We start from the raw sequence: 15116 nt of genomic DNA, 5'->3' as shown, positions 1-15116 counted from the left end.
CATTTAACACACATGTAATTAGTGCTACCTGCTTGAGTGTGTCATTATTGTTTCCAGGTTTTTATCAGCTTGGACTCCACGGAACGATTCATGGCCTAACCTCTGGATGAAGGGATAAGTGAAGATTCTAGCAGTCTTACCATCTCTTTATTTCTCTCCTGCAGGTTGGAGAGGGAGACAAGAAGAAAGAAGGGAGACAAAGAGGAAAAAAGGGTCAATCGTAACAGTCATGTGTGCTATCTGGTATGTTAACGTCCAGAGTCGTTGATACTATTGACTGTATGAGCGCCGGCTGCACATCCATGAGAAGAATCATGCTTTGTAACGGTTCCTTTCTTTCCGGCACGACTGATGTACAGGCTGCCACGTTGCTGTCTGGCAAACAGCACAGTGACCTGATCGCTAGAGAATGCTTTGAAGGCCTTGAAATTGTGCACACACCATGCAAGCAGCCAGATACATGTTAAACCCAATTGGTCAAATAGTAGTTAAATCTCTTTAAATACTTTACAAAAAACCTTTCATAAGAAAAAAGTTACACATCATCGAATAGCGTGCAGTCACACGTAAAGAAAAGGTACTTCGTTTTATACGTACGTATGGTCCCACCGTCTTCGCTAGCGTCCTCCATATCTACTGTACATCCAGGTCTCTGTAAAGCCTTGTTTAACTCTGTTTATTTATTAACAGTGGAATTAAAAAACTAACTGAACTGAACACGATATTAACAGACTGATGTTTTGTGTTCCTTTGTTAGAGATCTGAACTTGTTTCATCATTGTTTTCCTGGGAAAAGGATCACTGGAAAAGCAATGCAGGAGATCGGAACAGGGGATTGTGCGTCTGCAGCCTTTACATAAACGCATGGTTTTTAGGAAGAGGACTTTATGATTTCGCATGAGCATGGAAAACCTCAGACTTTCTGTCAACGACACAAAGCATCTGATCGGTGCCAGGAAATGACACGTTAGCTCAAGACTGTTGGGGGCACGAAGCTTCTTCTGCGCCTTACGTTGGAGGAGTGCCAGTGACTACAAAAATGGCACTGAAGCATTTCCATGACCAAAGATGGTACAAAGAGCATTGTGGACTGACAGAAATTGAAGAAAATGTTTTTAAAAACACCTTCTACTCTCGCCTTACTTTTTCTCCCCACTCTCGGACTTGTGACGGGCTGTATAATGCTGTTTTTAAAGATCCTGTACATAAACCAGAACTGTATAAAATCTAAAGTAGCTCACTAAATTGTGAATGCACGGGCAAGAGAATCCCATCGTGTGTTAGAAACGAAATGAGAAATGAAAGGAAACGAATGCTGATATTAATTCCAAATTTAAAGATAAAGTTCGAGGAGTGACTCCACAGGTACACTGTAATTACACAAAGAAAAAAAAAAGGACTTTTTACACAAGAACAAGTTTGCTTTTTAAGCGTACCACAATAATGACAAAACGACAAGTGACATAGCTGCAGTTGTGTTAAAAGATTTACTCAGAATACTAATATTTTGATGCATGTGATTCACCTTATTTTTGATTTGTTTCCTATCTACATAACCAGAGGTGTGGTAAATGTTCTATCTGTGTGCACACTCATAGCCTTGGTATTTGTCACTAATACTGTTTTATAATGACACCACTGAACCACAAGCGACTCACAGCAAGTCGGATGGACACCGTTGAATGCTAAGTTCTTGCAGCTAAAGTTTTCCTATGCAGTCACAGACAAGCATGGAGTGTTGAGTGAGAGAGAGAGAAAGAGAGAGAGAGAGAAAGAGAGAACTGGCACACCATTAACTTTTAACCGGTCTCATGTGTATTAGCACTAAGAGATCTTTCTGTACGCCATTCTAACAGTGTATTACTAGGTTCCAAGGCTGCTGTGGTCATAAGGGGCATTTTTTTATTTGGGTTTGGTGAAATATTTCCTTATGTTGAATATACTCAAAAGAAAAGAGAGAGAGATCACCTTCAGGTATTCATTGAATGATCTGGTAACAAACTTGTATGAGAAACCATACACTGGATGATTGAATTAATTATTTAAGCATAAAATAAATTGTGTTCAAAATCAAACTGTGTCTTTAACTTTTATCTGCATGATGAAGAAAGATAGGTCTATCTATCTGTCTGTCTGTCTGTCTATCTATCTATCTACCTATCTATCTATCTATCTGTCTGTCTGTCTATCTATCAGAATCAGGTTTATTGGCCAATAACTGTTCTATCTATAAAGAACAGTTATTTATGTATATTGTATAAACTTCATATTGCTCAGACACTCACACAATAATTCTCCATACTTATGGGAAATGAACACCATTTATTGTTTAGTGAGATATAGATTTAATGAAGATTTTAGATACTAAGCTAAGAGGAATATCATTTGTTTATCATTTGAATATCGTTTTAACAGCTGAGTTATCTGCTGAGATCACTGTGACGAAGTTGACCCTATACACTATAAAACCCTTACACTTCCCTTACACTTACTCTATTCTAGTCTGAGAAGGACAGCTAATGGATACCGTATCACAAGCTAACGTGGGTTGTTTAACGCAGGATGTGTGTCAGATTTGTAAGACTTGCTCTCACAACCCCTTTCAAAGCATCTAACTAGTATAGATGTCCGTATACCATCCCTCAGGTCCTATATAGTGCACATAACACAGCCGTCTGAGCTTCCTTTTCACATTAAACGTCTATGCTAACACAGTATCAGAAATGAATTTGAACTGCTTGCACCAAAGGACTGGGATCCTTTAAGAGATGATGAACTGCAGGTCTGCACAAACCCACACTGCAGCATCATTACGGAAGCATAAAAAATGTGGAGAAAAAAATTGTAATCCTGCAGCAATCTGTTCTTGTTTTTTTTTTTTTAGCTATCTAGCTAATGTTAGCCTGCTAAAATTTAGTAAATGTAAGTGGTGAATTACATTTGTTCAGTAAATAGTCTCAAAGTCTTGAGGAACAAGAAAAACTGGACAAAACCAGATTAATTGTGATGCAGTATGTCTGTAGGTCTGCACACACAGTCAAATGAGCTGTGACTCATCTTTAAATGATGATGATCTGGATCAGTGTTTCTCAGCAAGTCACAGACGTCACCAGTGAACACATTAAAATGAAAAACAATGCAATAAATACAATTTCCTCATAGCAAATGTCCAGCAATGGAGCCAAATGGTACATCAGAGTACTTCAGAGCTGATGATGCAGAGGTTTACCTTCAGGTACGTTCCCAAGCACAGATATAATGTGATATAACGACAGGTAGTCAAATGTCTAATGGTATATTTTATTAAATGAAAGTGTCCGTTACAGCGGGTTGTGATACCTCACGCCCACATGTGCAGAGGTGATAGTCCTGGGGTCAGAGGCCACATCACAGTCACTCACAAGACCAATTTCAGCAGCTTAATGGACTGCTAACCTAACTATTGCACATAAAAACATTCACACTGGAGGATTCAGATTAAAAACTGAAAAAGACATGTGTGATGATATTCTAGCTGAGAATCCAAATGAATGCATGCTGGTCAGATCTGAATGTGTGCTTTTACATCTGTGTAATAAAGACAAACTCTGTGTGTTCACTTCATCAGTCTGTGTGACCTGAAATGATGACACTACAGCACAAAGGCAGACTTTTACATGATAGGTTTTAGCTGCTGGAGCAGAAGAAAACAATGGTGCCTGATATCTGCAGACCAAGGTTCAGTAGGATGGAGTAAAGTAAACATTACTAAGCCTTATGGTTTTTATGGTCTGATTATTATTAGTTGTTGCTGCCAAACTTCCTCACGAGGTCGCTGTTTCCCGTGTTTGTCCTTCCTCCACTCCGCCTTTTTTTTCCCCACTCGTTTTGCGTCAATTCACGCCTCCTGTTATGTGATTGGCTGAGTGGTTCACAGTGAGCCGCATATACACCTATCATAGAGAGTCGGCTGATATTCCCAGCCATTCACATCACAAGAACGGGATAGGGGCGTGGCTTGTTATTAAATGCGGGTGGGAAGAGAAGAGAAGGAGACAGAAGAGAATGACGCTGCTGAGCTGCACAGTGCTGCTGCTGCCGCCGCCTCACAGTGATCATGGCCGACAGCGCGAGTGAGAGTGACACTGATGGAGCGGGCAGCAGCTCGGCTGCTCCTCACTGCTCCACTACTTCCTCCTCCAGCAAGCAGCAGGGTTTCGTGATTTCCCCGTTTCGTCTGGAGGAGCTGACAAACCGCCTGGCGTCCCTGCAGCAGGAGAACAAAGTGCTAAAGATCGAGCTGGAGACGTTCAAGCTGAAGTGTAAAGCGCTGCAGGAGGAGAACCGAGACCTGCGTAAAGCCAGCGTCACTATCGTAAGTGCGTTTATTCACCACGAGCGTAAAGCCAGTGTCACTATCGTAAGTGCGTTTATTCACCACGAGCGTAAAGCCAGCGTCACTATAGTAAGTGCACCAGACACTTTATTCACCACGAGCCTGTGGCTGTAGTGTCCATCTCAGCCTCCGTCCGGCTAACTGTTAGCTAGTTAGCACGCGCATTAGCCAGCTAGCGTTATTTACCTCAGGTGAGGTAGCTAGCGTTAGCATAGAGATAACTATTAGCTCGCGAAGCTAGTCACCAAACTCTACAGTCTCTTTATTAAATTTTTAAATAAACAAACGCATTATAAAATGACATAATAACGCACTTTATTATAAATGATCAGGTTCTGAGTGTGTTTCTTATTTCCATCTTGTTTTATTAGCTTGGAGGTTTGTTAGGCCCTGTTTATGCTGTAGGTATTGAACTATATACAGTTATACACCTCACTGTATACAGTTATATACCGTTATATACAGTTATATACAGTCATACAGATCACTGTATACAGTTATATACAGTTATATACAGTCATACAGATCACTATACAGTTATATACAGTCATACAGATCACTGTATACAGTTATATACAGTCATATAGTTCACATGCTTAAAGCTGTCATTGGTCTAAACATAAAGCCTACTTTAGATTGGATTTGTTTCACCCCAGGAGGTGAGAAATCTCAGAGACAACCTTGGGAAAGTATAATTATTATTTGAGTTATTCCTTGGATCTGGGACCTTTAGTTGTATCTATGATCTGGGATCTTTAGTTGTATCTATGATCTGGGACCTTTAGTTGTATCTATGATCTGGGACCGTTAGTTGTATCTATGATCTGGGACCGTTAGTTGTATCTATGATCTGGGACCGTTAGTTGTATCTATGATCTGGGACCGTTAGTTGTATCTATGATCTGGGACCGTTAGTTGTATCTATGATCTGGGATCTTTAGGAATCAGAATCAGAAGGAGCTTGCGCATAGAAGCAGTTTGTGTCGGTTGTGTTATTGATAGAATGAGATGCAGGAATTGAGCGCCAACCTGTTGTGACTGCACCAGACAGCCATCTCTTTAACCTCCTGTCTGTCGTCTACGTCCTTAACGAGACCGATGACTATAGTGTCGTCCGCAAACTTCAGGAGCTTGACAGGAAGAAGAGCAGTGGGGAGAGAACACACCCTTGAGGGGTGCCAGTGTTGGTGGAGCAGCTGTTTGACATGAATTTCCCCCAGTCTCACTAGCTGCTGTCAGAAGGCTGGTGATCCACTGACAGATAGAGCTAGGAACAGCGAGCTGTTCAAATCTACAACAAAACTCATTCAGATCTTCAGCAAGTTGTTGATGCCACAGTGCTGGGGGATGGTGTATTTCCAGGTTGAAGCTGGGTTAGAAGTGAACTGAGATTCCAGCCTTTTAGTGTAGCTCTTCTTAACCGCTCTAATCTACTTATTCAGTGTGTTCCCGGTCTGATTGTACAAGACCTTGTCTCCATTTCTGTAGGCATCCTCTTTGGCCTGACAAAGGTGTCTGAGTTGTAAACCATGACTTATCATTGTTGAATGTTTGATGACTTCTGATAGGGCGAGTAAAGCGGCTTACAGTTAATGAAGAGTGCTTCTAGATCTGCACAGCACGTCTTCTTTATCACTGTTATACCTTTACACCACCTTTTATTGATGTAGAAACATGTCCGAAATCCGCGCTATGTAAGCTTCATGAGCGCACCGGCTCACTTTCCCCGTCTGCGTATCTTGAAGCATTTGATTGGCGCCACTGCTCCGCCAACTACAGTGTTTATCAGAACGTCCGAATAATTGAAAACCGGTAGGAGATTTTGTGATGTGTTGTGATGAATATTCAGCAGTTCATCCCTGATAAACACAAAACAGGAAAAACTCTAAAACAACTGGAGAGTGAAGCACCGTGGCTGCCAAGTGCGGCACCATCCTGTAACCCACGGGATCTCTGGGATCTTTAGTTGTCTCTGGGATCTTTAGTCAGATGTTTCTATATTTACCTGATCAAATGTGCTGGAAGATTCATATTTTGTCCTGTAGAAATAACCTCAATAATATCTTAATATATTAATATATTGGTAATGTATATATTCTCATTTCTTGTGTTGGAGAGAGGTTTAGCATTTTTTTTTGTCACTTTTGTTAAATCTCACGGAGCTAATGAGACCCATAGTGAAAATGGACATGTTTAGTTATTTTGTAGCCTGAAGTTCCCAACAGTATGTAAAACACTAGGCTTCACCCATTAGATAACAGATTAAAAAGTTGCCAATCATACAGCAAACCTGCTTATCAGAGCCAGATGATGGATGCAACACGTAGGTTACCAGAAGCTCTGTCACTGTTGATCCTGCTCTCTAAAGTCCTAAACTTTTAAGTGGCTTAAAGTTTGTTAAACTCTGTCAAAAGATAAAATCAGAATAAAAGTAATTCAGGCTTAGTAGCTGTAGTGTTATGTTCAGTGTAACCTGTAATTAAAGTCCTTTTTATCATTTCTCTGGAGCATATAACAGCTGACATTCTCACAATTAGATGAAAGTTATTTATAGTAAAAAAACCACTAACAAGCCCTTAAAATAAAGGTCACAGTGATCAATTTGTATGAATCAATATGAGCTGTATTGTGTACACAGCGCACACACGCCCAGCTCTGTGATGATCTGTATCCACACTGAGATCTTATCCCATGCAAATCAGTTCTATACACCATAGTGTTGGGTGAGTAACAGGCAAAACATGGGATCATATTACTACAGGACTTCACAAAAGAATGAACGTGATCACAGATTTGCATGATGGATCAGTTTTAATAGTTATGAATATTATTCAGTGTAATCATGCGAGATGTTTTTCTTTTTCTTTTTTACTCCCACCAGATTATTTTGCCCGTGGACCGTTTTGTGTTTTGCAATCAAATATATTTGTGATGGTTAAAAAGAGAACTGAAACTATAACCCAGGCAGTGAAGGCGTTCATTATACAAGCTTTCATCTACACAGGGGGGCAAAGGGTTGTCAGATTTGGTGACTTTTTAGATGCTGAACTGTGGTAACACGAGGGGGAAAAAGAATATTGTTGTTTTTTTGTTTTTACTAAAACAGAGGATCTAAGAAAAAAAGAACTGGAAAAAAGAGTTTAGTAATGAAAGAGTGAGTGACGTGACATACAGCTAAGTATGGTGGCCCATACTCAGAATTCGTTCTCTGCATTTAACCCATCCAAAATGCACACACAGCAGCGAACACACACACCGTGAGCACACACCCGGAGCAGTTGGCAGCCATTTATGCTGCGGCGCCCGGGGAGCAGTTGTGGGGTTCAGTGCCTTGCTCAAGGGCACCTCAGTCGTGGTATTGCCGGCCCGAGACTCGAACCCTCAACCTTAAGCCACAACTTCCCCCCCAAGAAAGAATGAGAACATGGTTAAGGAAAAATATGAGACTGAAAATTTAAGGAAAGAAAGAGACAGAAATGTTACAGAAAGAAATAAAGAATTCTTTAAAGCATGAAGGAAAAAACCCAGTGGTCCAAAAAAAACAGTGGTCCAAAAAGGTCATAATCTGAATTCAGCTTCTTCTTGTTTACGTCTTGTTCGGACGACACACGGTTCATAATTATTTTAACAGCGTGTCAGTTTGGTCGTTGTTGACGCTATGTTCCTGGGAAATGGTTTTGTCCTCGATCCTTTAATTACATATTTCCAACATGTCTGTGGGTTTTAGTTGTTTGACAGCTCACTTCTGAGGCTTGCAGCGAGCGCACACGTGTGGCCTTGTAAACCTTTTTGTTTTTTTTTCTGCTCCACAGCAAGCCCGAGCTGAACAAGAAGAGGAGTTCATCAGCAACACGCTGTTTAAGAAGATCCAGGCTTTGCAGAAGGAGAAAGAAACTCTTGCTGTCAATTATGAGAAGGAAGAAGAATTCCTGACCAATGACCTCTCTCGCAAACTTATGCAAGTAAGTGCTGAGACCAGACGTCTGCCCGAGGAACGCGTAGACCTGCAGAATCTCGACATCTTGACTTTTACGTACCGAATACTACCGAGGTTATGGTTTTATGATCAGTTATATCACAAGATCAATATTTTATAACAAACTCTGATTTGAAGCAGAGTTCATTAATAATTTATTGGGGATTAAGTAAAACAGTAGCATGTTGAGTGTAAGTGTATCAGTACACCTGTATGTTGTGTGGTGTAGTTAAGTCTACAGATCTCCTGGTGTGATATATCGGTCACATGACTCACCCCTCCAGGTTTAACTAGGTCACACCAGATTAAAGAAGCTTCTCGACTTCATTATGCAGCTATGAGGCAATGCCTTCATCTGCTCCAGCTTTAATTAGTCTTTCTGTAATCATGTGCTCCATGAATCCAGTGACTTGGCAACATCACCCATAAACTATCCTGACCGGTTCTGACCTCCCGAGTGCCAAAATCACTAAAACAAAGACGGTGGCTCCAGGGTTGTTCCTCCTCCTCGTCCATCAGAGGCGTGTCTCTCCCCCCCCCCCCTTCTTTCTCTCTCTCTCTCTCTCTCTCTCTCTCTCTCTCTCTCCCCCCCCTTCTTTCTCTCTCTCTCTCTCTCTCTCTCTCCCCCCCCTTCTTTCTCTCTCTCTCTCTCTCTCTCTCTCTCTCTCTCTCTCTCTCTCCCCTTTCTTTCTCTCTCTCTCTCTCTCTCTCTCTCTCTCTCTCTCTCTCCCCTTTTTTTCTTTCTCTCTCCCCCTTTCACTCTCTCTCCCTCTCTCCCCCTCTCTTTCCCTCTCTCCCTCTTTCTTTCTCTCTCTCCCTTTTTCTTTCTTTCTCACTCTCTCTCTCTCTCCCCCCCTTTCTCTCTCTCTCTCCCCCTTTCTTTCTCTCTCTCCCTCTTCCTCTCTTTCCCCCTTTCTTTCTCTCTCTCTCTCTCTCTCTCTCTCTCTCTCTCTTTGTGTCTCTCTCTCTCACTCTCTCTCTGTCTCTCTCTCTCCCCACAAGCTTTCCTGTTGGTTTCTGATTCTGACTCAGAAAATGTAGACAATGATTTATATATATTTATATTCACTTGTCAGTACAGTGCGTTTGCGATTGCTTTATTTAGTTAGCTTTAACGTTCAATCCGAAGTTGTGGTACATCTGTTAGTTCCTGTTCTCACCAGCTTTCCTCTCTTGCTCTCTCCCTCCCCCTTTCTCTATCTCTCTTGCTCTCTCTCTCTTTGTCTTTCTCTCTCTGTCTGTCTCTCTCTGTCTCTCACTCGCTCTCTCCCTCCCTCCCTCCTTTATCATCTGAGGACAGTGTATTGACGGCTCTACAGATGATTATTCTACACTTTTGCATGTCATGTCTACAGATAGCAGGTGTTTATTCACCTCGCTCTGACACTCCATTTGTAATTTTGGGTAGTCTTGCCAAGCTATTAGGTGGTGAGTCACATGCTTTCAGGGAACATTTTAACTGGGTGGATTTTGTTAAGCTGTTTTCAAGGTCACATTCAAAGCTTTCTTTTTTTTTGTAAAAATTAAGTGTTTTACAAGTTGTCTGGAACGAGTGGTTTCTTCGTCCTCACTGATACACATGAATGTTTCATAGAACCTCCCTGCAGTACTCCAGTCCCAAAATGTGGCCAATCTCTTCTCTTCTCTCTTAGCTTCAACATGAGAAAGCTGAGCTTGAGCAGCACTTGGAACAGGAGCAGGAGTTCCAGGTCAACAAACTGATGAAGAAGATCAAGAAGCTAGAGAATGACACCATCTCCAAGCAGCTCACCTTGGAGCAGGTACGCTTACAGTGTGGTACATAAGGGTTTCTGGTTAGAAAGACCTGCTCATTTTTACACCATAATTCTCAAATATAATCGGTCAGTAAGTGTTGGTTAATTTTCTGTAACCACACCAGTGCTGATTATTTCCTACCAAAGGAAGAGACCTGGGTTGTGTTCTGCTTACAGACTCATTGTCTTTTTTCCCATTTTTATATTCTTGCAGCTCAGACGAGAGAAGATCGACTTGGAGAACACGTTGGAGCAGGAGCAGGAGGCACTGGTCAACCGGCTGTGGAAGCGCATGGACAAACTGGAAGCTGAGAAGAGGTTTGTGCTGAGCAATTCTTCACAGGTCCTGGAGAAGTTTTTTATTCAGATTTTTTGTTAGAATTAGTTTTAATTGTATTCAGCCCAGCCTCTGGTGTGTAGACTTTGAGAAAAGCTGTATTTAGTTACTGATGATGTATTTTTAACACCCCATTTGTGTTGATGGTCCTGTGTCTCATCCATGTAGGATTCTTCAGGAGAAGCTGGACCAGCCGGTCTCCGCTCCTCCGTCCCCCAGGGACATCTCCATGGAGATTGACTCCCCGGAGAACATGATGAGACACATCCGTGTCCTGAAGAGCGAGGTGGAGAGGCTGAAGAAGAACCTGCTTACTGCTGAGCTCCAGCGTGAGTGTTGGAACCCACTGAGGATCCCATGTCGTCATTTCTCCAAGACTTGTTTTTTTTTTTTTTTAAGATATGACATGGTAGAAGTGCCATGTGATGTTTTTCAGCTCATAGAACACCGTTAATAGGTCTTTTACTCTGTGATGACGTTTATGGGATGATGATGTAGGAGTTTTCGGTCAGTGTCCACTAGATGGCGCCACATATGGCGAAATAAATCTGACGCTCCTTTTGCCAGAGCGCCATGCTGATGAAATCCTCAGCTTAGTTTCTTCACATGCTGCAGCTGGGCACCATGAGAAACAGACAGTTTGCAAGATACGAATATTTATTTATTTAGGTCCCTGACAACCGACAGCATCCAGTTTTGTAAGAAATGCAAGGCTTGAGTAAAGACATTCAGACCGTCTCCCTAATGTTAAAAGCAATTTGAGAGATTGGTGCTGTAACTGTGTACGATTGTGTTTTCTCCTCAGCAGATTTGCAAGATCATGTCCCAACAGGGACCTTCTGAGTTTGTACAGACCAGACACTCCAAAATGTAAAGCATTTAGTGTAGTACTGATTTAAGGTTTTATTATATTTCTCATGCAAGATTTTATTTATAATGCAGTGGCAGTAAATCTAAGACAGCTCTTAATCAGTGCAGGTGATTAAACATTACCTCTGTTCTGAACTGTGTTGACCTGTTTCTGTATCTGCTGTCGTCTCTTAGACACAGAGAAGCGAGCTCAGTACATCGAGGAGGAGCGGATCATGAGGGAGGAGAACATACGGCTGCAGAGGAAGCTGCAGCGGGAGGTGGAGCGGCGCGAGGCTTTGTGCAGGCAGCTTTCTGAAAGCGAGTCCAGCCTGGAGATGGATGACGAGAGGTACTATGGTATTTCTTTACTTGTGAGCCTTAATGCAGCATGAAATGGGACAAAAGTGTCTCATGTTTTGCTATATCATTTTATGCTTCTCATTTTTCAAACCCAGTGCATACGTATGAACAGATTACATACATCCTGAGTTAATGTCTGTTTCTGTTTTTATTTTTTTTTATAGGTACTTTAACGAAATGTCAGCCCAAGGCCTTCGCCCTCGCACTGTGTCCAGTCCGATCCCTTACACACCCTCCCCGAGCTCTAGCAGACCCATATCACCAGGTACACACACACTGTCCTCTTCATGCGGTACACTACAGCTAAACCCTGACTGCTTGTGTGGTTGGGCTTTACAAAAAATGTCACAATATTCAAGCATTTTGGCCACAACTATCACGAAAAACCCTGAAGGCCTGATTGTTAAAGCTCAACAATAAAATAAAAAGGACAGTATTTCAGTGCAGTAGCATATTCTCTGCTTGTGTTATTAATTATTATTAGTATTATAACATTATAATTTTATGTGAAGCTTTAGGTGTCACTAGAGTTGGGAATTTAGCGAGACGTCTCCTGCTAGTTGCTTTCGAGAACAACTTGTACAGTCCTGGTTCCTGATTCAAGCTTTTCATTCATTCCTGTTCTTTTGATAATGGATCAAATGCATTCCTGATATACATACATACATACAGTCAAGCCCAAAATTATCCATACCCCTGGAAAATTCTGGCTTAAAGTTACTTTTATTCAACCGGAAGAAATGACACAGGTTTCTCCCAGAAGATAATAAGACGATGTACAAGAGGCATCATTGTGGAAAAAATGATTACTCCTCTTTTATTTACATTTGAACAAAAAGTGGCATGTCCAAAATTATTTATACCCTTTGCAAACGGTCACAGTCTATGGGAAAATCCAAAGATCTATCCCTTTCCAAACAGACCAAGCTGTTCTAAAGCATCCTAATTACCCTGGTTTGTTGGGAACAGCTGTTTTAATCAACTCAACAGGTGAAAAACAGAAGCTTTCTGCTGTTGGTTTGTGGACCATCATGGCTAAGACAAAGGAGCTCACTGAGGAGCTGCGGCTGTGCATTGTGGCTGCTCACAAGTCAGGAAAGCGCTATAAGACCTTATCTAATTGTTTTGAAGTTCCAGTGGCTACAGTGCAAAGTATTATTAAAAAATTCAAGACGTTCCGCACTGTGAAAAATCTCAGTGGAGACATGAGCAAAAAGCTGGTCAGCAATTATAGCAAGCGTTTGATTGCTGTAATAGTCAATAGAAAAGCCTTTATTGGCTATTGAGAAGGGTATGAATAATTTTGGACATGGCACTTTTTGTTCAAATGTAAATAAAAGAGGAGTAATAATTTTTTCCACAATGATGCCTCTTGTACATCGTCTTATTATCTTCTGGGAGACGCCTGTGTCATTTCTAATCAAGAAAAAAACTTGCCGGTTGAATAAAAGTAACTTTAAGTCAGAAGTTTCCACGGGTGTGGATAATTTTGGGCTTGACTGTATATACTGTATATTGTTTAGAGTGGTAGCACCATAATATGATTTGGTATTTTCTCTTTTTTAAAGACTATATAACGTCACCATGTATATAGAAATCCACTAAACAATGCAGACTTCTCCAGACTCCAGTTTATGTGATGTGATGTGAACAGTGTTTGTTGTTCCTCTGGTGCAGGTCTCTCATACACCAGTCACACGGTGGGCTTTACCCCTCCAGCCACTCTGACCCGCGCAGGCATGTCTTACTACAACACACCAGGCCTACACGTGCACGTGGGAGCCTCACACGGCGTTGCGGTGAGTGACTACCATCATGCTTCAGCATGTGCTTTTCATTTCCTCTAAACATCACCTTAAACCCAGCACATATTTAACTTCATTGCAAAGTGCTCTGAAAGTCAGTGTGATTACATTATTGTAGAGGATTCTGAATATAGATAAACATGTGGTGTGGATGGACCGAGAACTTCTCTGTCTTTTGTCAGGTATTCGGTTTGTGTGTGAAAGCTGAATCTGAAGCTCAGGAGAGTGAACAGTGGCGTCCGTATAAATCCTTGTTAAAAAAAAAAAAAGAAACATTCTTGTCCAAGACCTGGTCTCTGTCTTTTTTACTTTTGTAACTATGGGACCTTTTTGTATTAGAAAACTAATCAGCAGCTAAACAACTTTTCATATAATGTCTGAAACGCACGGTTGGACCTCAAGCCTCTTTTACACGCTGCGAGTATTTTTAAATTGTTTCCGTTTCTCTGTAACAGAGGCCGTCTCCAAGAAGAAGCAACAGTCCAGATAAATTCAAGCGCCCAACACCACCTCCTTCACCTAACACGCAAGCTGGATCTCAGCCTGGACCCCCGCCTCCTCCTCCACCTCCTGCAGCACCAGCGCAGCAGCAGCCATAATGCATGAGCTCAGCGTGGACTCAGACCAGAGTTACTGTATTCCCGCCAAGCCAAAGGCTTATCTATCCTATGTACATGGAGTCAGCATCTTCCTCTTGCACTGAGATTCAAATAGGCTTCACTGTTATCTGTCTGTGTATTTTTTTTAGGTGTCTCCCTTATTTGGTTTACAATGCAGTTCAGTGGTCTTGTAGCATTGATTGCAACACTAAACCTGCTAGGGTTTTTTTTTTTTTGCATATAAATGAGTCTTCTAACAGTAACACACTAGACACGTGCTGCAGAAAGCTGATTTTATAGGTGGCAGATGGATTGCTGGGAAAGTGCTGCTAATGGCTTTTAATGGATGCAGAAGTGCAACCATACACTCTGTTAAATGACCAATTAGCCAGAGGAGCAAAGACACTCTGTTCAGATTGAGCTTATTGGCAAAATTTGCTCATGGGGCAATAGATGTTATTTTGATCAAAAACAAAACTGGGCTCACAAAAGGGAGATGAATTGGTTTCTATACAAAAGATTGATTTATATCTCTCTTTTTTTTTTTTGTTTTGTTTGCTAAAAGTGTGAAAGCGTTAATGCAAAAGTAGAAAAAACGCTTTACTCTATATGCTGCTGTTGGTATATTGCAGTTTGCTTCTGATTACACCAGTTTATTCTTTCTTAATGTGTTCGAATGAAACGCCTCAGACCAGGCAGAAGGTGTGTACGTTGTTCTCGTAGTCAGTTCATCTCCAGCCACATCTCACCCTGAACAGTGTCTGTAAATGGTACCACTGTGACCCAGATTGTGAGAGGACCCCCCCCCCCACACACACACACACACACACACTCCCCCATAATGTGTTCACAGAGACGTGGATTTTTTTCTTTTTTTTTTTTTTAATATGGGAAGAATTATGCTACACCTACAAAGTCTGTCACAAAGAGAACATGTAAATAGTCAGATTTCCTTTTTGTAAGCTTTGCAAAAAACCAGGACAGAAATCAATCATCATTTTTGAACCATTTGAAAATTTCCCCCATGATTAGTATGT

At 41.4% G+C, this 15116-nt stretch overlaps 2 protein-coding genes across 12 annotated transcripts in view; both read left to right on the top strand.

Moving 5' to 3' along the window:
* Nucleotides 1-2075, top strand: part of ank3b (ankyrin 3b) — a 142659-nt gene extending 140584 nt beyond the window's left edge. For all 11 annotated transcript variants that reach the window (XM_060863991.1, XM_060863994.1, XM_060863997.1 and 8 more), the window contains 2 exons: nucleotides 165-243; nucleotides 758-2075. In XM_060863991.1, the coding sequence (XP_060719974.1) occupies nucleotides 165-224 (60 nt within the window). In that variant the 3' untranslated portion in view covers nucleotides 225-243; nucleotides 758-2075. The remainder of the gene's footprint in view (nucleotides 1-164; nucleotides 244-757) is intronic.
* A 1988-nt stretch (nucleotides 2076-4063) lies between these two features.
* Nucleotides 4064-15116, top strand: part of ccdc6b (coiled-coil domain containing 6b) — an 11806-nt gene continuing 753 nt past the window's right edge. Inside the window, exons 1-9 of the mRNA XM_060863989.1 lie at nucleotides 4064-4354; nucleotides 8188-8337; nucleotides 10004-10132; nucleotides 10341-10444; nucleotides 10632-10792; nucleotides 11508-11664; nucleotides 11840-11940; nucleotides 13353-13474; nucleotides 13936-15116. The exon at nucleotides 13936-15116 is cut by the window's right edge and continues 753 nt beyond it. Of these exons, the coding sequence (XP_060719972.1) occupies nucleotides 4097-4354; nucleotides 8188-8337; nucleotides 10004-10132; nucleotides 10341-10444; nucleotides 10632-10792; nucleotides 11508-11664; nucleotides 11840-11940; nucleotides 13353-13474; nucleotides 13936-14079 (1326 nt within the window). The 5' untranslated portion in view covers nucleotides 4064-4096 and the 3' untranslated portion in view covers nucleotides 14080-15116. The remainder of the gene's footprint in view (nucleotides 4355-8187; nucleotides 8338-10003; nucleotides 10133-10340; nucleotides 10445-10631; nucleotides 10793-11507; nucleotides 11665-11839; nucleotides 11941-13352; nucleotides 13475-13935) is intronic.

Source organism: Tachysurus vachellii, chromosome 2 (genome assembly GCF_030014155.1).
Source record: "Tachysurus vachellii isolate PV-2020 chromosome 2, HZAU_Pvac_v1, whole genome shotgun sequence".
Classification (NCBI taxonomy): domain Eukaryota; kingdom Metazoa; phylum Chordata; class Actinopteri; order Siluriformes; family Bagridae; genus Tachysurus; species Tachysurus vachellii.
The sequence above is the reverse complement of the archived record's forward strand: the minus strand, read 5'-3'. Positions and strand labels throughout refer to the sequence as shown.